This window comes from Danio rerio, chromosome 9, assembly GCF_052040795.2.
Source record: "Danio rerio strain M-AB ecotype USA chromosome 9, GRCz13ab, whole genome shotgun sequence".
Taxonomy (NCBI): domain Eukaryota; kingdom Metazoa; phylum Chordata; class Actinopteri; order Cypriniformes; family Danionidae; genus Danio; species Danio rerio.
In genome coordinates, this window is record NC_141029.1 from 26,791,478 (window position 1) to 26,816,118 (window position 24,641).

General features: G+C 36.5%; 2 protein-coding genes across 5 annotated transcripts in view; one reads left to right on the forward strand and one right to left on the reverse strand.

Moving 5' to 3' along the window:
* slc39a10 (solute carrier family 39 member 10) overlaps positions 1-22,233 on the forward strand; it is a 30,452-nt gene extending 8,219 nt beyond the window's left edge. Inside the window, exons 1-10 of one of the 3 annotated variants that reach the window (XM_087266249.1) lie at positions 7,602-7,726; positions 8,726-9,889; positions 10,877-11,048; positions 11,280-11,455; positions 11,541-11,714; positions 11,917-12,037; positions 12,279-12,608; positions 12,703-12,783; positions 15,455-15,645; positions 19,537-22,233. In XM_087266249.1, the coding sequence (XP_087122375.1) occupies positions 7,613-7,726; positions 8,726-9,889; positions 10,877-11,048; positions 11,280-11,455; positions 11,541-11,714; positions 11,917-12,037; positions 12,279-12,608; positions 12,703-12,783; positions 15,455-15,645; positions 19,537-19,689 (2,676 nt within the window). In that variant the 5' untranslated portion in view covers positions 7,602-7,612 and the 3' untranslated portion in view covers positions 19,690-22,233. 3 annotated transcript variants of the gene reach the window in all.
* dnah7 (dynein, axonemal, heavy chain 7) overlaps positions 22,044-24,641 on the reverse strand; it is a 103,710-nt gene continuing 101,112 nt past the window's right edge. For both annotated transcript variants that reach the window (XM_087267872.1, XM_087267873.1), the window contains one exon: positions 22,044-22,698. In XM_087267872.1, coding sequence (XP_087123998.1) covers positions 22,492-22,698 — 207 coding nt within the window. In that variant the 3' untranslated portion in view covers positions 22,044-22,491. The remainder of the gene's footprint in view (positions 22,699-24,641) is intronic.

Consider the following 24,641-nt stretch of genomic DNA (forward strand, 5'->3'; position numbering starts at 1 on the left):
TGCAGCCTGACCCGCAGATCCTAGCCTGATCTGTACGGCTCATTTTCACTCTGGATAGACAACCAAAAGCCAGTCCTACTTGTGTGAAGATCAGCCATTGAGTTAGGTGAAGGCAGCGCTTGTAGGTGACTAACTTACTTTAGATTTGGTGGCTTTGAAAGTAATCATTGGTTTTTGCTGGCGGTATTTTGGATAGCTTAGCGTGTGTTTGATTTGCGTGCATTGTTAGAGTTAGCCTAACCCATTCTCCAAATATTCTAAGGTTAATCCAGGTCACTCAACTGATGTTGCGCTGCATTTTATTTTCCCTTCATGTGATCAGGGCAATTCTGTTCTGTTTTTATGAGATGCAAACTGGTTTATGATGAAAACAAGCAAGTTTATTGACAGGTACAGTACTTGCGGTTTGAGTGGGAAAAAATTCAGTTAGTTTCTATATAGCACTCAAAATTTCAATTGGATTAAAAAGGTTTTCCAAATTGCCCTAGGACAAGATTGGGTGTTAAAAAGTTTTAGGACAACTTTGATGAAAATTTTTGATCCACTTCAAATTTTGAGTACTGCTACTATGAATCAGGGTGCCATTTTTCCATATGGACCAAGAGACATGCTGTTCTGGACTTTCTGCATTGTGTGTTTATTTTAAAGGTGTGTTTGTGTGTGTGTGTATTTGGAGTCAGATGGGTCATGCTTTTCAAGGCTTTGATTCTTGACTCCACCCGGTCGAACACTCCGGCCCATTAACCAGTGGTTGGTCATTATATTTTGACTAGATTTAGACCTTTTAGAAGTCTTTGTAGCCTACTGGACTGATACTGTTCATTGTGCAGCCATGTATTGCTGTGACTTCCCAGAATTCCCTTTGCTGGCAAACATGTGTAGTTCCCATCTGCTGCATGGCATCTGGTCAGCTCTCATGCCTTAAGGCTTTTCATGACATACAAATAATTCTTTTTGGGTGGGGGGTGTTAAATGTGAAATATGAATAATTCGGTGCAAAAATGAGCAAATGACAAGTCATATATCTAGAGTTATTAGTTAAAATATCATTTCTAAATAGGTAAACTGCAGATCATGCAACTGTTGTCTGGCATGCTAATTTTCAAACTGACAACAGAGCGAGTTGGCATAGACATGAATTGTAGAGGACTATTGGCGTAATCACTACAAAGTTTTTTCATTATCCATCCACCCATCTGTCTATCAATCCATCCATTCATCTGTCCATCTGGAAATCCAGGAAGCCGATTGAAAAGTTTGCCTATTTGGCTTGAACTAATTTTGTGATTTGAAACTAGGATTATAACAAGTGCTAGACAGTGACTGACTACGTTTACATGGACATCAGTAATTGAATTATTTGCCTTAATCTGAATAGGACAGTAATATGATTAAGGTGTTTACTTGAGTTTTGACTTTTCTGTCATGATCCCGTTTTACATGTTACAGCACTATTCGATTAACGTCATTGCGTCACCACACTATCCGGCGTTTTCTACGGTGTTCCATTTTTAATTTGTCGAATTTAACTGCAGTTTGCCACTTTCACTTTCATTCAGGAACATTCATGCATGCCCCTATAACAAACGAGATATTATAAGCCAGTATGAACTGCTGAAAATGTTTTTTTTAATGCAATTTGATACCGCACGCTGTATTGGAAAAAACCTCAGCATTTTACGATGCAGGTGTCTGTGGTCCTTCACTGACTCTGTAGGTGCAGAGAATAGTCGTGTGTACAGACTATCCTCTCGCAACATGCAGCGAAAATCCTACACGACGGTAACAGTTTGATTGCGGTGTTTACATGTCTGTATTGCACTTAAATAATGTGACTAAAATCCGCATACTCCACTTCATAATCTGATTTCTGTTTAGTTCGATTATGACCTTAGTCAGATTTTAATATATAGATATTAATTAAAAATTGCTGTTTACATGGTAGACTCTTAATCAGAGTATTGTCTTAATCATATTAATATCGGATTATTGGTGTCCATGTAAATGCACACATTGAGATTGCAGCTTGTTAAGTCTGATTGATGTGCAAAACTACCAATCATAGGTTTTTCTGTTCTGCATTATGTTTAAGGGTTTAAAAATATAACATCTCCACATAATAATAGATTACTATATAAACCATTTAAAGATTTTTTGCTGTAAACTACACAAGTCCAAATTATTGATATTTTTTTTTTCTTCCATACAAGGGTTTTTGTCACCACAGTGTCCTTGTTTTCAGGTGGGCTGATAAAAATGTGACACATGGCTCCCAGATATCCTGCAGAATTCAACCTATTAGATGATGACTTCGAAACTCCTGAAGATTTGCCACGTTTGTGAGCCACATGATATCTGAAGCTGAGACTAGCCTGTGGCTAAGTGTAAACATAATTTAGTTGCTTACAATTAAAATATTATATGAATAACATATGAGTGATTCAGTCTCAACATAAAAAAGTTGTCAGCGTCTCTCTTACAGTAAGCTAGATTGTAAAGAGGAATTCACCGGTGGTGGATTCACACGTGACTTGTAAGAGATGCTCAGTCTAGGAAGAAGTCTTGTGAGAGTCATATGAGGCATCTTAAGGGCTTTCTCTCTTCCTCTGTTGCTCAGAGGCTCAGGTTAATGTATAATAACAGGACTTGGGCAAACCCGTCAGCTCAATTCAGGAATGCATTCAGCAGAGGGTGATACTCAGTACAACATGCTATTGTAGATACAGTAAAGTTTAGCTTTTCAGCTTCTTATAAGATTCTTTTGAGGGTGGTTACATAACCGAATTAATGCGGCACATGTCATTTGGACTGTTTTCTTTTGTACTGTGTCCATGTGCTTGGTGTTCACTAATGAATCTTATAGTATGACTGTTCAAATTAAAGATTAAAAATTAGGCACTTTTGTTAAGCACAATCTTACATTTGTTCCTTTATTTTTGTCTTTTCCTGTATTCCCCCCAGTTTTCTTTTTCTTGTTTAATCCCTGCTTTTATCATCGTTTTAATGTCTTTTTTTAATCATCATTTGTTATCTAAGATAGTCATTCACCAACAGTTACTTTAAATTTAAGGTAAAATATAAATCACTTTTCATTAATACCCACAGTATGTACCTTTTTTTTTTTTTTAGTTTTTCTCTGCATTTTATAACATAGATTAGGAAAGGCAGATATAATCAGTTTTGTTTGATGCTTTTATATTCAAAGGTAGATCACAACGTAATTACTTTTGAGAAACAAATAAAATTAGGCTAAATATTCTGTATAGGATCATCTATAGTAGCATTGTTTTGTGCTTGGGTGTCTAATAGATGTCTATAAGTACTTGTCTTTGCTAAAACAGTACTGCATTTGGGCTGTCAGGGAATGTCCAATAATAGTCCAAAACTTGACTAGTCATTAAACTAGATGCCTATTAGATTTTCACTGACATCCCAGATTTAGGCTTGTTTTGGCCAAATATGTCTATTAAACCCAAAATCGCTTTTTATATTATTGTATTTCTTTTTATACAGATCATTACATAAAAGTAAAAGTAAGAGGCATCTCAGTGAATCTCATCTCTAGCTCTATCTTTTCAGCAGGCTTCTTCAGTACTCGTGTTGTGCGTGTCTGCCTGAGGCTTAAAGTCCCAAGGCTGTTCTGATCTTAGCCTCTATGTGAGGACATAATATATAGTAAACAAACATACGTCAGTAAAGGGCGATTTGCCCTTCTAATTCATGAGTTGAAACAGGAGCCCATAAAACCATAAGTGTTCTGTTTATTCTTCTTCCCTGTTACCATTTAACCGAACAGCATGCAGAAAGCATGGCTCTGTCCAAACCATAGACTTTAAATATATGGACGTAGTATCCATGACGTCACCTATAGTTTTCTGAAGAATGCAAAAGAAGCTTCAAGTAGGTGTGGCCAACCGTTTCCATTTTGTTTGCACGTCATCGGACCAAACGATACCAAACAAGGGCAAAGAGGCATCTATATCAATATATATCACGATAGAATTTTTTCAATAGCGGTGATATGAGTTTTAAACTCATTTCCGGTATTTCAATATAAATTTTCATGTATAAATTTTATTATATTTATAAGATCTTATACATTGTATCATTTGTCACTGAGTGACAGTCATGCTTAGCTATCAGAAAGAGCGTGATGTACGTCATCACGAAAGTGACATCCCAGACTTGCTGCCAGCACTCAGCAGCACAGCAGTTGGTTATCTCCATCGCAGAAAGTTTGCCCTGAAGTGTGCCCTGAATACAGATGTGAATGAACAAGCTTCCACAAGTAAGAATGCAGATTAGTTATTTGAAGAGAGAGGAAAGACTAATGCAGTGGTGTGGAAATGGTTCAGCTTTTTAAGTTCCGATAAACTTATAGTTTTGGTGCTCTGCTAAATGTGTGGGAGAGAGATGCCTATATCGGGGACACATCCACTCTGTTCCACCTGATAGAACATACTGAGAGTCAGAAGCAATGACAGAAGATGAGGCATCACAAACGTTTAAGCAAACCTGTCTCCTCACCACCATCCACCTTTCCAACACAGAAATCAGCGATGTCAGAAGAGAAGGCTATGACGCAAACAGATGTCTAGAGGCGCCATGTAGGATTTAAATTAAAGTTTGCTTATCAACACGTGCATATACACCTATGAATTACTCGCATATAAACCTATTCTATAGAACTATTCAAAACATATATGAAACTTGCGCATATGCATATAAACTTGATGCATGCATATTGCATACATCCAAATACACATACATAAAGTGATCCTCGAACAAACACCCAAATTAACACTCACATACACATAAACTCTGCATGGCTGGCATATAGTACTCGAGCAAACTTAAAAAATGAAATTTACAGACATATTTATCAGGAATCTGGTTATTGCAAAGCTGATGAAATAGAAAGAATGTGATTAACAGAGGTATTCAATCTGTTAAATAATGAAAATGTGTTATATAAAACAATATAAAATATTAGTCAATATAAATAGACTATATAAAATATATAAAAACGATTTTATGTTAAACATTTTAATTTAATTGGGTAATTACATACACAAATATAAATAGTTAGATAGAACCCTTAAAGGACGTTCAAGATGAAAAGCAACCAGAACTATGAATATACTCAAACAACTCTTTTTCTATTATTATTTCTAATATTAATGTAGCCTATACTCTTTTTGATTTTTTTATTATTATAATTATTCTTTTTCAATGTTTTTTTATGATGTGGGTGGATGTCATAATTGTAAGATTTGTTGTATTACTTTAATTGTTAAACATTCAGCATATACAAAAAAAAATAAAAAAAAAAATCTGATAAACGTTTCTGTTCATGTCAGTCAAGCTAGCCTCCACAAACTATATCTATATATTATTTATATTAATAAATAAGCCGAGTCTAAGAGTTTTAGTTTTTTGACAGATTATTTCACATTTCTTGTTTGTAAAGGCTAAATACAAATTAAAAAGTGAACATACACTTTTTGTATTGTTTTTATAAAAAAAAAAAAGTTATAAGAGCCTGGAATTATTATTGACTTTGCATATCCAGTTTGCAGAGATTTGTAGGTACAGACATCTATTGTGTGCGTTCTTAGCAGTTTTATCCTGTGTTTTTAATATTGTACATATCGATGTCAGAATTATATCGTATTGACCAAAATTGAGAAATATATCGTGATATAAGTTTTTGCCTAGTTTTAATACATTAAGCCACTAAGCATTGTTCTTATAACACTATTCTAATGGAGAAAAATGGGAAAATCCAAACACCTCAAATATAGCCTTTTAGTAAATGCAAGGCTATTTATGAAAGCCAGGAATAACACTGTATGACAATGTTTCAAATAACTGTTCTATAGCTTACAGCTTATCAATCTGTCAGATTCTGGAGTGCATTACAGGTCTAAAGAAAATTATAAATGATAAAAGATCTGTATAGGATCACAAATACATTTATAGAGATGGTGTATAAGTACAAAATTTCACTCACCTGGGAAATGGAGGTCACGTGAATGGTTCGTGAGCACAATTTAGTGCAAACAGCATGCCATATTATCTGATAATTGTAGGAAATAATACCAAAAAGCAACTGCTTGTTTAAAGTCACATGACACAACAAAAAAAATACGATGTAAATGCCAAGTTCAGTGGCTAATCAGCTGAGGTGAAGTGACTGCAACCAGCAAGACCTAGCTGTCACTCACGTGGCCACACCCTTTATTTTGTAGACTTAACTTAATATAAACAAAACAGATGAGGAATTAAAAAAAATTACCACCTCCCAGTTGTCTTGAAGGATAATATTAGCTATATACACCAAAACCGTTCTACTGTATGTACCAGGCTGTAAACACCTTTTTCCTGTTGTAAAGTTAGCCATTTTAACAGTGAGCTCAATAGAAATTTGCTCTATTTTGAAGCTAGGACTAGTGGAATTTCATTGAATTGCTGTTTCAGTTACTTTCGTATTAGCTTCACTAGGGAGAGCGGGAGGTTGCTGCTTTGTCCAACTACTGACTCTACAGACAAGATGTCTAGAGTATCATCTGTTCTGATTTGTTTTAAATTTACAGGCAGGATTGCTCATACAGCACTGTGAATGGTTTTAAATTTTCCTTGTATATGTCATTTACTAAACATGCAAGTTTAGTAGTACATTTAAACGGTCCCATTAAGCTTTTTCATCCTATTTTTAGAAGTCTCCTAGTAAATGTACACATGCATTTATTGTTCTAAAAAGAAAAATCTCTAAATTAACATCGTATCGAATACTTGTTTTAACAATGTGTTTAAAAAAATTCACTATTTCTACACCCCTCCTTGCCGCCAACCTTTTCGTATCTTATCTGTCAAATAGCCAGTCTGCCTCACACACTGTATTACAGTAATCATGGCAATCATTTTACCACATCAGTTTATCATACCAAGCCTGAGATCAAAATTGAAGCATGGTAAAAAGTAATCGCTAAATAGATCAGTCACAAAAGTGAAGCTGGAATTGCTGATGCTTCAGAATTAGAAATCAAGTATTGTGGTTGTTTGTTTCGTTCTTGATCTGTTGTGCACTTTAGGAACTTTGAAACTGTAGACCTTTGATATGCACAAACAAACCAATTCCGCATTACAAAAGCATAATAGAGGCACTTTAAAGGCATATTATTTTTTTCACGACTTCAATTCTTTAACAAAGACAGTAGAAAACACTTCCTGTATTATGTGTATATATAAAATATAAATAAATCTAAATCAAACAGTCAATTTACACCTTACAGTTTGTAAGGTGTAAATTGAATGCTCAATTGAAGAGCCCTTCTGAATATCTCTTGTCTTTTAACTGCTCTTGATCACAAGCATTTTCCCTCAGACGAAATTACAGTCCTCTAGTATTTGTCTCATGATATTTCTGCAGCACATGACTGCGCTGGTTTTTGTTTTTTGTTTTTTTTACAAAATGATCATTCATTTTTGGGATGTCATATAACCAACAAAGAGTGTATTGAGCACGCTCAGTAAGGCAGGATTATCTTCATACAGTCTGCGCTCCTGCCCCATCCTATCTCCTGAAGGGTTCAGAGGTCACTCCACTCTCATGTTTATAAACAGCGTGCTGTTGAGAGGAAGGATCATAATTCTACCATGTTTTGATCACCTTCACGGTCCGATTCAATTTCAAACATTTTTACAGGCTGGAGCGCAGGCTGTCGTAAGTACTGCTAACTGGATATTTTGATTTTAAGAAGTTTAATACACGTATTGTGTGTATTATATACACATATTTGTTAGTTATGTGGGCATATATTTATACTTGCAGTTGTATTTCTGCGAAATTTCTCAATCGAAAATTGCAAATAAATTCTATGTCAGTTTGAATCTTCTGCAGCCCACCAGTACAGCGATCTTTGTACTTTCAACCTTGCATTGACTTTTAGCGGTGTGGCCGACTTATGATGTCTTCCAATAGGGAAGTTATGGCTGATAAATGATTATCTGATGGCAATATATTCCTTTGGTTTTGCACTCTACTGCACATCAATCTCTTTTTTAGTGTTGTGTAAGCAGATTTATATGTAAACAATATTTGTAAATGTTACAAAAGAAATTAAGAAACTAGCTGCATATCCTGAAGTATTTTTTGTATTAGCATATATATTTTCAAAGAAAATACTATGTTTTTATTTCTAGAAAAATGATTATTGTTCTAACCTGCAACCGGGTTAATGTGTTTACATTATCAGAGTATGAAATTCTTAATACTGAAGTATTCTTATAGACGCGCTGTCTGCTCAGGTATTTTGTGTTCTGGCAGATTTGCCAGACAGAAAAAAAATTGGCATTGCATTTGGAACAAAACCCGCACCCAGATCCCATCACAAACCTGTTTCTTATTTTAGGGTCTTTTATTCAGTTTAAAGAAAAGACTCTCTCATGCTGAGATCTCCACTGTGTTTTGTTTAGTAGCAGATTGATCTCACTTTTCCCTCCAGGCTTGCAGTAGCTGCTGTACGGGGAGCATTAGGGCCCTTCAGTGCTTGTTCCAGCTGAGAAACACTCTGGAAAATTAAAGATCTCGATATTTTCGCTCCTTTTTCCATAATACCTTAATAAGCCCCTGAGATGCAATCCTGTTTAGATTTTTTAAATAAATTGATTCTGAAATGTCTGGTGTACTCAGTTGTTGGATTTCTGATTTTGTTTTTGGCAGAGGTGTCTAAGAGAGGAGATGATGAGAGTTCACACACATACCAGATTGTGCTTTCTCTGTGTGCTGACCCTACTGTACCATCAGTGCAGCCACTGCCATGAAGGAGGGTCCCACCATCACCACGGGCACAACCACGGAGACCACGACCACATCCACAGTGACCTGCAGATTTCAGAAATGTCCTGCAATGGTTTATCAGATCGGCTGGTGCACGGCAGTCAGGGTGAACCTGCGGAGAACGAGCAGCGTTACTACATCCACCAGCTGTTCTGTCGATACGGCCAGAAGGATCGGCTGGATTTCAAAGGCTTCCAGAGTTTGCTGCTGAGTTTAGGGCTGGGTGAAGTGCGGGTGGTTGGGTTGGAGCATGAGGATCTGGGCCACGATCATGTGGCACACTTAGATATTCTGGAGGTTCAGGACGGTCGGCACTCGCACTCAGCTGGCCATCCGCACTCTCATCAGAATCCCAACATCTCACACAAGACCCACCAACACTCTCACCATGAGAATGAGGAACACACTCTTGCTGAGGATGTGCCATGCAGCAAGACACTTGGCACCGGAGCCACCCCACCCAGTGTATCTGAGGAACACGATCATGATCATGAACATGACCATGATCACGACAAAGACAGTGATCATGAACACAACCATAGACATGTCACAGACAGTCCACAGACTCAAGATCACGAGCATGACCACATACATTTGCACACACACAGTCACAAGCAAGACAGTGATGTGACACAGCGACTGGAACTCGATCATGATCAAAAGAGTAGAGAACATGCACAAGAACATAATGATCTAAGTGACCAAAACCACCATCATCATGACCACCATCACCACAAGCACCCCCACCCTCATCTCCATGCTCCAGAGAGCGTGGTGCACACCACCTCAGCAATGCCGAAAATTCAGCCTTCTGTACCGCCTGAGCTGCCTGCCAACCAAACAAGAAGACACAGGAGGCCATCTAAGGTCAAAGCCCATCGAGGCCGCAATAGGACCAGCGTCACTGTTACACAAGCTGTTGAGCTGGAGACCAGCGGGGATGACCATGAGCACAGTCTCCAGGATCACAGCCCTGCTCAGCAGCAGAGAGGCAGGAGAGAAGTGCCAGGATCACCTGCACATGGTGTTCTTCACCAACATGAAGAGGTGAGTCTCAGTGCTGTGATGTAACTGTTAAACAGGCATCTTCAGATGAAATGATTTATTTTAGTAGGTGTAGGGACTGGCCAGTATGCAGAGTGTAATGTTTTCTTTTTCTTTTCTTTAAACATTTTTGCCAAAATATATTTTATTTTATTTGTTGCCTCAAAGCTTTTACTTCATAACATTGTTGTTGCAGAAAATAGTTGCATATTTAGACCACCTGCTTCAGGCAATGTTTGTGTTAGTTATAACGCTTACACAAGTTTTTTAATGAAGACTATGAAGGTTTTGTTAAATAAACTTATTTTTACTTATCTAAAGTTGATGTAAATTAATTGACATTCCTTGCTAATAAATTGTTATATGTGTTATTTCTCTTTTTTTCCATTGTTAAATAATATGTGGTGTATTTTATTTTCACTTGCTTTCACAGTTTAATTATAAGTACTGTAACTTAAATTGATATTTTAGCTATTCAAGAGAATGTTTTGATGGTGTATGTACAAGTTCTACAAATTTAATGTGCTCATCCATCTTAGTTTATCGTAGACAAATTATATAAAGTTTTTTTTTAAATGAATTTAGTTATTTAATCAATACTTTTAATAATTAAAAACATCAAAATCCAAGTGCTTTTGCTCTTTTAAAGGAAAAACAATACATTTAATATTCTACTAAGGTATTGATACCTTTACTTAATAATTTAGATTTGTGCACTTCATCTGACACTGGTAATTTAATGCCATTTTATTATTTAGCATAATTAGGAGCTGACCCTGAACCATCCTAATTACACAGTGCTTCCTTAACATAGAATCTAGATTAATCATTCAGACATCCATTATGAAGTGAATTTTAAAAAAGTAATTTTGTACTTTCCTGCTAATATTAGTGATATTTGATATGTGATTTATATTCCTTGAATACACAGCAAAATGAGTCAAGGACAAATGCAAAGTGAAAATCTCTCCGCTTTTCTCTCTCTTTCAGTGTCTAAATTTAACACAGCTGCTTCACCAGTACGGCCTGAGCTCAGATTCTCTCATCTCTCCAGTGCAGTTCACCTATTTGTGTCCAGCTCTGCTCTATCAGATAGACAGACGCTTCTGCATCCTTCATTACCACCACGTTGAAGCAGAGGAACAAGTTGCACCATCTTCAGGTTAGATTCATGCAGTTCCCTGAACTAGTATGATTTTGTACCGACAAAATAGATTTGTCTGTTATCTATCGGTTTACTTACTGGGTTATAAAGTTTGGGAAAAGACTTGGTTAAAGGTTTTATGGTCATTTGAGAATCCACATCAAAACATCCATATCAATATTTCTGGAGGTGTGTAGATGTAACTCTGTGTCCCACTCTTACCCACTTCTGTTGGTTGTGTTTTTGCAGGATGGGTTTGGATGTGGGGCTTTGTGTCCATCACCATCATCAGTCTGCTGTCTCTGCTGGGTGTTGTTCTGGTGCCCATTCTCAATCAGTCCTGCTTTAAGTTCCTCTTGACATTCCTGGTGGCTCTGGCTGTGGGAACTCTCAGTGGTGATGCCTTACTGCATCTCCTTCCTCACGTGAGTCCATTAAATGGAAGTTGAAATTTAGCAATTGCATATGTCCAAACAGTCAACCTTTCAACTTCCTTTCTACACTTTGTAGTCTCAAGGGGACCATGATCATAACCACGGGGAACAAATGGAGGAAGAGCCGGAGGTGGATTTTCTTATAAAGTTTGATGGGGTTTGGAAAGGACTGACTGCACTAGCAGGAATCTACCTCCTCTTCATTATTGAACATTGCATTGGCATGTTCAAACACTACAGCGACCAAAGGGTGAGAGACACCACAATACTTCAAACAAAGAAAAGATGCGTTAAAAAAAAAAAAAAATGGTTGTTTTAGATTGACAGACCTCAGGCAGACTAAAATAATTCATAATTACTGCAGATGGTAGGGTTTTTAGTCCACAGCAAAACAACATTTATTCTAAGAGCCTAGTAATTATACAAAGCGTTCGTGTTTGTGGTTTCCTCAGGGAGGCCTCTGCCATAAGAAGAAGAAAGGAGAGCAGGCAAAGATCGGAAGGAAACTGTCAGACCACAAACTCAACAGGCGTTCAGATGCTGAGTGGCTCCACCTGAAGCCTTTAACAGAGGGTGGGTTCTTTATCAAATTCAAATACGGTTCATTTGACTTTTAGGTAAAGTTGTATGCTGATTTACTGGAAATCCTTTCTGTGGCTCTTCCAATCAAGTGAACACTTGTAAAGATGTTTTAAGCACAAACCCAAGCTGAGTTATACATTGGGCTTGAGGTCATTTTCAAAAGTGAGAGCAAGTTTGGACTTGGGTACAACATCACTGAAATAACTTTTGCTTGTTCTCCTTGTTCAAGCAGGAGATGGTACGACATGTGAAGCAGGACACAATGACACTCAGATGACAGAATTGCAGCCTCTGGATTCACCCAGCAAGATGCCACTGAATATCTCTGATTCAGATCACCCTTACGAAGCGCCAGTAAAAACAGAAGAGGACAATGTGCCAAAAGCCAAGTCAAAAAAGCATGGGCATGGGCACGGACATGGACATGGGCATGGGCATGGTCATTCCCACCACGGGCATTGCCACTCAGACCAAGAAATGAAAGATGCAGGAATCGCCAGTATAGCATGGATGGTCATCATGGGAGATGGCATGCATAACTTCAGTGATGGACTCGCTATAGGTTAGTACAGTATATGCACAGTGGAGCTAGAATTAAACTGGTCTTTAAATAAAGAGAGTTCCTGCATCTGAGGCAATGTGTTTTTCAACTACAGGTGCTGCTTTCAGTGCTAATATTACGGGTGGAATTAGTACTTCAGTAGCGGTGTTCTGTCATGAACTGCCTCATGAACTAGGTAAGTGACTCGACCGGAGACAAAACATAAGAATGACAAAGGTGTGCAGTAAAAGTTAATAAATAATAAAGGCTCATTCACACAATTAATGAACGCTAGAAATAAAACTAAATTTGTGCTCAACATTATTATAAGTGTGGACTACTGTTGTGTCATCTGCTGTTTTAAATGCTCTGCTTATTTTATTTATTTGGACTTTTTTAAGGCTAGTTGAGTTACGATTGGCTGTCAGTGTTTATTGTTCAGAGTTTATGGTCACCAACTGGAAATTATTGTTTTTATAAACGATTCTAACAGGATTATTTCTCATCAATATCATCAATATCATTTTATAGTAAACACTGCAAACGACAGATTATTAAAACATCATTAGCTATGTTTCCATTAAAAAATGTGAATTAAATTTATGCGCAAAACTGGAATTTCGCATAAAAGACGTGCAAATAAAGCAGCGTTTCCATCCAACGAGTGAAAAGAACAAAATCGTCACTTCCTGATTAACTGGCGACCAATATTAACAGTAAAAACAGAATTTTGGCAGCAGGAAAAGCTTTTCTTTTATTTAATATATCACTTGCATCTCAGAAGACAGTGTCGACACGCAATGAACATGTGGTGGCGTTTTAAGCCATGAAACGCGGAGCACAGACACTCTTGACAGTTCTGGAGGTAATTAATAACATAATAACTCTAATACTGAAATGGTAAAGGCATTTTAGAATGACCAAAACAACATTTCAGATGCTTTACATTGTGCTCAGCCTGCTGGTTTGTCCATTCACACATTTTTATCATCACATAATCTCTTATTACAAAATCACATGACCTTTTTTAATGCGCATATTAGAATTTGTTTGATAAAAGTGTTTCCATCGTAGTTTGTGCATCTTTTCTTATCGAATACAAAGTTTATTCTACAATTTTATGCGCATACGTTTTTTTATGCACATTTTTAAAATCTATGTGCATCTTGGTAATCCATCAACCATTTTTTAATGCAAATGCCAAAACTGCACATAAAAATAGGTGGATGGAAACAGCTATTGTAAGTTATTATTCTTGGTCCCAACAGGTCGTTTTCACACTGGAAAAAACCCAAAATGTCAGTGAGTATACAAGCTTGTTTCCACCACTGAATAAAGCCTCTATCTGATGATTCTTAATAACTAGCATCTGCGAGTTTGTAAAAAAAATAAAAATCAGAACTGTGATATATAGACAAGTCAGAATTGTGAGATTAAAAATCACATTAGCTGCGTCCCAAATGGCACACTATACACTATGCACTCATGCACTATGTACTTCTGCACTTACACACTCAACAGGATAGTATATGTATGTAGTGTCGTCCCAAATGGCACACTGTTTTTTTACTAAGCGGAAATTCAAACCGTTTCCCTGATGATGTTTGACGGTTGCCAAATCAGTGAAATAAACTACCGAATTATCAAATAATACCTGCCGTGAGTATAACCGCATTCACCATCGGGAGGCGCTATAATCACTCTCGTAGGAGAATGTTGCTTTCACCATCCAAAATAAATAAAGTTATTCAACATGTGCGTCCAATAGCTCCACCCCTTCCGCTACGTAAGCAAACCTGCGGTCGTTGAGTGTGTGAAGTGTCCATCATTCCACACTTCATTTTACCGGCTGAATGAGTGCATCATCCGGGTAATTAAAGTGCACTTATTATTATTAGAGTTTTTAGTGTGAACACACTTCTTACAATATTTATACTACAAAATGGCGTAGAATAGTGCATAAGTATGCGATTTAGGACGCAGCTATTTACTTTTCTATTTAGTGGTGGAAACAACTTCCATAAGTAAGAGAGGTCAATCTTTAGGGTGATGTGTTGGTACTCATGCCAGCCTACATACAGATCTCCAGTGAAGTGTCATTTATCCATTATCGATTGATATCGACTTAGGAACATCAAAACAAGCTGTTTTTCTTTACTTCTTTTCATGTTTGAATAGAGAAAAACAAATAATAAAACAACATCAGCACATAGAGCTTTTAAAAGACAGCAATGCTTTTACCATGTTTTGAGTTGGCTGTCTAGAGGGCTGCTGCTATTTTCAAAGCCCCCCTTTTGTTTAAACCGAACCAGACATTACAACACCACGGAAAAAAGTCAAATAAACAGAACATGCCTTTGATGCAACAATGATCTTTTGCATTTGATGTTGTTTACTTTCACTGGCTGCCATTCAAAGGAGGTGACAATACTTGATGCCTCAAACATTACCAACGTTTGATGGCCAGCCTTTTTACTTGTCTTGTCTGAAAATTTAGACTCTATATAGAAATAAGACTCCCCATGTTGTGGCTGGAGAAAAAAAAAGCAATCATAAAGAGTTTCTTCCCACCCTGCAGTCCTGTTAATTGTGTTTGATGACTGATTTAATTCGGTCAGTTGACACAGAGCAAAGGTCCAGAGTGCAGTATATAGAGAACGGATATTTGGATGGATTCTTGCATGTATGTTCAATAAATGGGAGTAAAAGAACAACAGCATGCAATAAATGCTGAATAGCAAACACGTTTGTTTTTACTAAAGCATTGAGAAGGACTCAATGTTCTCAGAATGTACATGGGTTAACTACACCCATACTGCTGTATTGTTTATTGTACATTAATAGTGCACTTCTGTGTTTGCCACCAGGTGACTTTGCTGTTTTACTGAAGGCTGGGATGTCTGTGAAACAAGCCATTGTGTACAATCTCCTCTCTGCCCTGATGGCTTATGCTGGCATGGTGATCGGCACAGCTGTGGGACAGTACACACACAACGTCACCAGCTGGATCTTTGCTGTTACTGCTGGCATGTTTCTCTATGTGGCATTAGTGGATATGGTGAGTGTAGATAATCTTGGCTTGTCAGTTGGTCATAATTACTTGAAATAAATAATTTCAGCAAAAAAAAAAAAAAGTAAATACAGTTGAAGTCAGAGTAATTTTTTCTTCCTTTTTAAAATATTTCCCAAATGATGTTTAACAGAGCAAGGACATTTTCCCAGTATGTCTGATAATATTTTTTCTTCTGGAGAAAATATTATTTGTTTTATTTCGGCTTTTTTCTATAGTCTACAGAACAAACCATCGTTATACAATTACTTGCCTAATTACCCTAACCTGACTAGTTAACCTAATTACCCTAGTTAAGCCTTTAAATGGCTGCGTCCGAAACCGCCTACTACTCAGTAGGTACTGTATTTGAATTTAAACGTACTACTCGGTCGTTAGAAAAGTACGTTCTATACAGTATGAATGTGAAAGTATGAATGGAATTCGGACGTACTACATCTGCCATTTTGTCATGGTCACGTGACCTACCTGCATAATTTGCGTTGCTTCACTCCTAATCATGAATTCGCTCGCGGGGCATCATGGGATAGCGCAGCGTGCATGAGATGCGCACTCCAGAATTTCGCCGGAAGTAGTAAGTCATCTGGGTACTTCTCGCATACTGATTTTCGAATTCTATGTATTTGGAGATGATACTGATTTTGGTGTACTATATAGTATGGAAGTATGCGGTTTCGGACGCAGCCAATGTCACTTTAAAGTGTATAGAAGTGGCTTGAAAAATATTTAAGATATTATATCAAAGATAAAATAAATCTGTTATTAGATATGAGTTATTAAAACTATAATGTTTAGAAATGAGATGGAAAAAACTTCTCTCCGTTAAACAGAAATTGGGGATAATAATTCAGGGGGGCTAATAATTCTGACTTCAACTGTATATTTTGTGTACAACATCTACACACCATATTAAACATTTAACACAATCCGTCAATCATTTCTGAATGAAATTTTGATTGGTTTATGCCAACTGAGGTCAAGTTAACACTGGGCCTCTTAGCAAGATGAAAAACAAAATGATTATTCAGAATTAGAATAAAATTATCCTCAAAGTGAGCAATGTGACAATATTAGAGTGGTCTCATTATAATCAACCAAGCTGTCACTCATTGTGTGTTCACAATGCTTGGTCCCTGCAGTTCAGTGACTTGAGTTCTGTGCTCATGTGAATGTCTGAATGATTATAATGAGCTAAGCTGTCTACAGCGCACAATGAATCTTATTTACACTGTTGATTCCTTGTTGATTACAATGAGTGTTTGGTTTATTGTGCTGCTTATTTGCCTTGTGTATTTAGGGTTACGACTACATTCAAAAGCTTGTGGTTTAAGTTATGAAAAGTCAGTCACCAGGGCTGTACTTATTTGATTTAAAACTACAGTGAATTTAGTAATGTTATGAAATATTATATATTTGACATTATGTAACTGCTGCACTCTTTGTTACACAGGAATTGAGCGGAACAACATTAAGCATATCTAAAACAATTACTGCTGATAGTTTTAGCTGTAAAATATTTGTACAGATCCTTTTTCCACTCTTGTCTAGCGCTATGGTGATTATAATCATGCCTATTTAGGTCAATAATTTTAAATAATCATGATTATTTAAAATTATTATCTGTGTCGCATAACAAATTCTGAGAGTGATATTTGATACAAATTTAACTTTCAGACTTCTCAGATTATAATACTCATTATTATTTATCTCAACTTTTTTTTTTTTTTTTTTACTGTTTACACACCTAGTCACAATCTATAATCCTCTGAGTATTGTCTTTTAGTGGTACCACCTAATCGTTTGCGTTCAATGGGAGATCTAGCCTTTTCCTCTTTTGCCCCAAACTGTGAAAGTCTCTCCCTTCTGACATTAGACACAATCTTTTAGGATTCTTCAAATCTGTTCTCAAAACCTATCTTATAATACACAGTCAGCAACAAGAATATGGTCAGGGCATATGAAGGAATCCTAAAGGTAAATTCAATACCTTTTAAAAACTTTCTAAATACCTTCTTTTCCCAGAGATGGGTTGCGGCTGGAAGGGCATCCGCTGCGTAAAAACTTTCTGGATAAGTTGGCGATTCATTCCGCTGTGCCCACCCCGGATTAATAAAGGGACTAAGTCGACAAGAAAATGAATAAATGAATAAATACCTTCACAGAATATCTCAAGATCACATTGCCACTTCAAATTCCAATCAGTATCAAACCTTTAACTTAATAAAACAGTTGTAGTTAAATAAATCAATGGAGCACAACCCTGCACCCTGCAACAGAACTTAGATAAGCTTAGAAAAAACAAAGCTTAAAATAATAAGTTACATGGTTGTTTTCAGCGACAGGCTTCAGCCCCTGTTTAAACTCGTCTTTCCCAAAACTTAGGTTTTCCCATTTTGCTGTCTGTCTGAGCATCACATCACCTTCCCGCATTCGTCGCAAATTATGTGACATCCCCTGGATAAAAAAGCTTGGCTGGACACACCCCGGCCCGAACCAATCACTCCATTGGTAAAATAAGGAGGAAAATAAATTTGTTTATGCTTTTTTTTGTTTATTTTTCAAATACTTTAGACAACTCTTGAACAAAATTTAAGACCTTGTAAAACTGCAATTAAGAAATTTTTTATAACATTTAAGGGTCTCCATTTTATCATAATTGATTTATCAACTTTTAATACTTTAAGACCCTGCGTACACACTGATAACGCAGTCATTTTAATAGACATACAGTTCTGATTTATGGTTACACATGCCTTTTCATTCTGAATCACTAAGCGCCATAGTTTTGCATGTACTTGAGGATTAAAGCTTGAGTTAAATGATGGCTTTACATGTGTAGGCTAAACACAGGCACAGAACAACACAATCTCTTTTCCGTGCTTTTAAAAACATAAATTAATTGAATACACATTAATAAATCAAGCATGTCTCGTGCTGCAAAAGTTACGTTACATGATTTTCCATCAAAAATGCAAATTAAATTTATCCTCAAAACTGAAATATCACATAAAATTCGTACAAATAAAGCAGCGTTTCCATCCAAGTAGTCAAAAATGGTCACTTCCTAATAAACTGGTGCCAAATATCAACAGTAAAAACTGAATTTGCTGCAGTAGAAGCAGCGTCATTGTTTTGTTTATTTAATAAATGACTTACGCCTCAAAAGACTGTATGCCGATGCACAATGAACATGTGGTGGCTTTTTAAGGCATGAGACGCAGAGCACAGAAACTCTTGACAGTTCTGGAGGTCATTAATATTATAATAACACTAATACTCAAATTGTTAAGCATTTTCGAATGACCAAAACGCATTTCAGATGCTTTACAATGTGCTCAACCTGCTGGTTTGTTCATTCACACACATTTTTATCATCACATGATAAACAAAATCACTTGACCTTTTTAAATGCGCATTCTGGAATTTTTTCAGTAAAAGTATTTCTATCGTAGTTTATGTGCATTATTTTATTGAATAAAAAGTTTATTCTACTCTGTTATGCACATTTTATGTGCATTTTCAAAATTAATGCTCATCTTGGCATTTCCATCAACCATTTTTTTATGCGCATATCTAAAATGCATAACATAGCTAATGATTTCTAAGTGAAATTGAGCCTTGCAGAGGAACAATTGTGGACTGCTTTCAAAAGGGGGAAGATATGACACGTTAATCGTTTTATCTCAATTAACGTTTTTTCATAACCGTTGGAGGACAAAATCGAAATTGAATTTTTATTAACTGCACAACCAATACAGTTAGTCACTGAGGATTGATCATTTTGCCAAATGCATGAATGTAAATGATGGTAATTTGTGTAATTTATTATAGCATAATGTAAACTGCTATTAATATTGAACTGCTCTTCTTCATCTTCAGTTGCCAGAAATGCTTCACGGTGACAGTGAGGAGCACAAGCGCTGTGAAATGGGCCACTTTGTCCTGCAAAACTTTGGCATGCTCACCGGGTTCGGCATCATGCTGCTCATCGCCATCTTCGAGGATCACATTGTGCTCGATTTTGGCTTCTAGCTGGAGGCCGAGGTCTTTGGGGGACCATCATTCATCGGCTACATTCACACACGTGCTTTGCCTTAAAGTGGCTTTGTTTTGTGACGGTACAGTCTCGCAGGCATGTCTTAAAAGACAGCATCAGTAGCTTACAGCGGACATGCAAACAAACATGTTTACATTTTATCATCTCTCGTCTCTTCCTCTCTAGGCCACTCAAAACGGTTGCTTGAGCGCTCTCGCATTTCCTGTTTTGTTATTTTGAGAATACGTGTCCAACAAGGCAATCCACAGCACACAAGAAGCACTCCCCAGTTTTTTGGGTTATCCCTTTAATATATTATAGTTGTTTTTTTGTTTTATTTTTTAGGACGGTGTCCTAGAGAGAAGCAGCTATTCATCAGTCACTCATCATGTTGTGTTTGCTGTTTCAGATTGTAACTCATAGTTTGTTCATTCGTAACTGGTGTTGTGCTGTGTATGTCTAGTGGGTCACACCATCAACTTGTCGGGCGCAAAAATGGTGCAACAAAGTCCAACTGGCAACAACTTTGCTGACTTTTTGTTGTTTGTAAATTATTGAGAAGTACTGGTCAGTACTGGTTGTGTGCCACCATTCTGAGAAACAACACATACTTTTGATGCTGTATAAAGGGATGGTTCACTCAAAAATACTAATTTATTCTCCCTTTATTTGTTCTAAAGTTTTATGAGTTTCTGTTGAACACTAAAGACGATATTCTGAAGAAATCTGAAAACCTGGAACCATTGACTTTCATGTTAGGAATACAAATACTACGCAAGTCAATGGTTACAGCTTTCTTCAGAGTATCTTCTTTTGTGTTCAACAGAAAAAGAAAGGTTTGCTTAAATTTTTAGCCTTGGATGAACTGTCCCTTTAATGAGCTCTTTTTTTACTGGTTTACACTTTGTTGGTAGTATTGACTTGCTTGCTTCGAACACTATATTTACTGTTCATAATGATGGGAGAGTCCTCAGTCTTAGAATTTTGTTTGTTTTTATTTTCTGTTATTATTGGCTAAGATTGTAGCGTTTTGGCCAGCTTTGCATATTTGAAGGTATGCGACTGTGTTTTGACTAACTTCTGACACAGTGCTGCCAAAAAGCCGATCACATACAGGAGGTCAGGAGAACAGAGACTGAACAAGTCCAGTATTAAAGCTAATGCGAAAGCACTGTGATTTATTCTTTTTTTTCTTAAATGAAGAACAAGTAGCATATCTGTATATCAAAGAATACATCAGTTTTTCTTTGGGAAGTCTATTTGTTCATTGATAAAATAGAAATGATCATGATTTAGACTACTTTCCGAATCTAAAAAGTTGATTCATATCCAAGTTGTGTTGTGGTAAATAATGATCTCGTTACTGTTCCATCATGAGATAATTATGTTCCCCAAAGGCAATTTGCTACTGAAAACGTTTATTTTTTTTAAACATGCTAGTATTTTGAAACGCCTTTGTTACTTATTTTTATTTTAATTATAAAACATGTTTGATATTGCTGGAGTTTTCTTTGCTAAATTCTAAATACATTATTTTGTGAGACATCAGCACCTTTTATAAACTGACCATCTAAAAACTTATTTTCCATACAAAGTTTGGGAGAACCAATACATTTTTATAACTTAAAACTGTTCGCCATTATGAAATGTTCTTTTTGACAATCTTAAATATTCATTTTTGACACCCTTGCATTACTGAAATGATTTCAGGCTGTAATTATTGGCCTTCCGTGCACCTGTATGAAAGTATGAATGCAATCAAATGTCTAGAAGATCTGTTAAATTGTCCCCCTGTTGATGTGAGTGTGCATCATTTTGGTTGTGCCAAATATGGGCTGTTTCTGAACTGAACTGCCTTTGCCCGCAGTCGCCTCTATACATTCCACTTGCTGTGTTCGCTGCTTGAATCCTCTGCCGTCATGAGTTGGTGGAGCATGTTATGTGATTCATGCTTATCCTGTCACCATGTGACATCCATTTATTTTTTTTCTTGTGGGCGTGTGTCTTATTAATTACATTCATCAAATGTACTTGATTGGATGGAAACATGCATGAGACAAGTGGAAGAACAAAATGTCTCATTTCTGTTATGAAATGAAGAGTTGACAACACGTACTGTTGATTTTCCTCTTACCCTGAAGTACTTAATTTTTACAGCTTGAATGTAAAACCAATGATTTTGAAGGTCATGTGAGCAAACGTAATCACAGTCTAATTAGGTTTTCTCCTTAATATGTGTTTGTGAAACGAAGTTGTTAAACTGTATTTGAGGAACAAGAGCTCCAAAGCTCAAAATGAAATACCTTGGTTACATGGTGCAAAAATAACCTCAATAAAAAAGTGACGCCAGTTTTCATCAGGCTTTACAGTGTATTTCAAGAAAAGGACCATCCAGTTATTTACTTACATTGTATTGTCAATTTTGGCAGATTTTTTCCCAACCCATTTGGATGTTGAAGCATTTTCAGTACATTTGTCATTCTTGCTGATTGTCTGTGCATTTCTTTGTCAGAAGTGGAAAATAAAGTTTGCAAAGCCTACCTTGTGAGTCTCCGCTTATTAAAAATGACTTAAAATGTTCTATTCTATAGAAATACTTTTTAGATAAAAACCTATATTTTTTATATAAATTTATCATTGCTACTGATATTAATAAACATTTTGACACTTGTGAAATTGAGTTTTTGTCTTTAAACAGAAACCTTCACTGAATCATATCTGAGGCTTTTTCTACATAAGCATTGTTTACTCACAGAACCTTTACTGATGTGAAGCACACTAGAAGCCGAGCAGTGAATCTATGAGTTCAGCTGACACAGTAATGCCACTCCACGACGGATCCAGTGCTCTGGAGGCACGTCTGAATTCAGCGCCATTGAGATGACGTAGTTTGTGGAGTGTCCGGTAGTAGAGAGGGTTCCGCGTCTCTCACTGGTCTTGTAGACTGGAGAAATGTAGCACTGGCGCTCTGGAATGTCCTGCTTCTTCATGGGCTTCAGCCATATCTGCAGACAGACATCAAGATGCATAGTTGAGAAGCTGATTTTTTGCTCTTATGCAATTTAAAAAGTTCAGAGTTATGGGATGTTGCTGATTATTTCTTTTTTTATCAGAAATGTAATTATTTAAAAAAAGATTCACCATGTCACTAAAACGCATAGAGGTGGGCGGTGTGACCAAAATTCTATTTCACGCTATGATTTGTTTTATTTCACGGTATGAGTTATTTCCCAATATAGATTCTATTTAACAATTCCAATGAGTGCTTCTTCTAGAAAATACACAAAATGGGCTTGCAATAAATACACTTAAAAAATAAAAAGGACTTTTTTTCCCCTTATTTGAACCTTGTTAAATATAATCGGGATGCACAATATTGTATTTTTGCCAGTATTTTCAAGCTCCTTTTGGCTGAGCTGATGATGTTTCTGAGTTTGTGAGAAGTGTTAGTTTGTAGGTTACTTTAGAGAGATCTTTATTCCCCTTAAGTGTTCACTTCTCACTATGAATGAAAATTAGACATGATTTAATGACTCCAGTAGATTCTAACTTTTTTTAGTTAAACAGCACTTTAAATTATTAAAATTAATAGAAATGTATTATAAATTTCTCTTGCAGCAGGAACTAGGGCCCAGCGGGATGCTACTTGGGTGCAATATTGTTAAAAAAAACTATTTAAGGGCACCTATTTTGCCCCTTTTCAAGACTTAGGATAAGTCTTTTGTGTCTTCAGAATGTGTCTATATAGTTTAGCTCAAAACACCCATCAGAATGTTTATTATACCTTTTAGAATAGTGAAATTTTCAGCTCTGCAATTCATTACAAACATGCACTGTTTAAAAAAACGTGTTAAACTTGTAAAACTCATTCTTGTTCACATTCGATGATGATTGATGATCACAGAGAGCTGAACAGATCTTATAATCCTAGTTGTTTTGTGCATGTCCTGTCTTGTTATCATGATTATATGCGTTACTACAGAGACATGTTAATACACGGCTGGAGCTGTTTGAGGTTTTGCACCACGCTGTTTAAATAGCAAATGCATTTGTGCTAATATGTTCGCCCATAAGCGTTCTGGTTTAAAAAAGGAGGTGTGTTGAGGTGCATTGCTGGCGCGCTACTATTTTGAGGAACTAATATAGACCACTCAATAGACCAGATGAAAGAAGGTCTATAGTCCAGCGCAGAGCGCGTTAGTTGTGTGCCTCACTAACACATTGCTTAATACACACAGGATGTACAGCAATACACAAATATCTTTACATATGAAAAAGAATTAAAGGATTAAAATATTACAAAAATTATTATTTTCTAGCCTACATAATTATAAAAAAAACATTCTTTAATGCCTTCTTCATCCCGGGGGGCCTTTTCAGTTTATTCATAACAATTTGCTTTTGTATAATGTTATTATTCTTAGCAGTATTATTTATTATATGCATATTTATATTTGTTTTATCAAAACAAGACTTTTGCGCATGGATCGTCAAAATAGAGCTCCTTATCTAAACACAGTTCTGTTCAAACAGCTTCCCAAAAGATGATTTTCATCAGAGTGCCCTTTAATAGTTTAATATATTAAAGTGCCCCTTAATAAAGCAGATACTGACAATTATTAACATTGGTATCAGTATTTATAAATAACGTCAGACTGCTTAACTTGTTATATTGAGTAGCAGTAAAAAGGAGAAGGATTTCACCAAAAATAAATTTAAACCCTCGAAACCATTTGGCAAAAAACTCTTAGGCTGCGTCCAAAATATCATACTTCCATACTATATAGTAAGCTAAAATCAGTATGCGTGCCAAGTAATACTGTATGTCCGAATTCATCGAATTCGAAAATCAGTATGCGAGAAGTACCCGGATGACCTACTACTTCCAGCGATATGTGTGCATCGGATGGATGGTATGCTATCTATCCCCTGATGCCCCGCGAGAGAA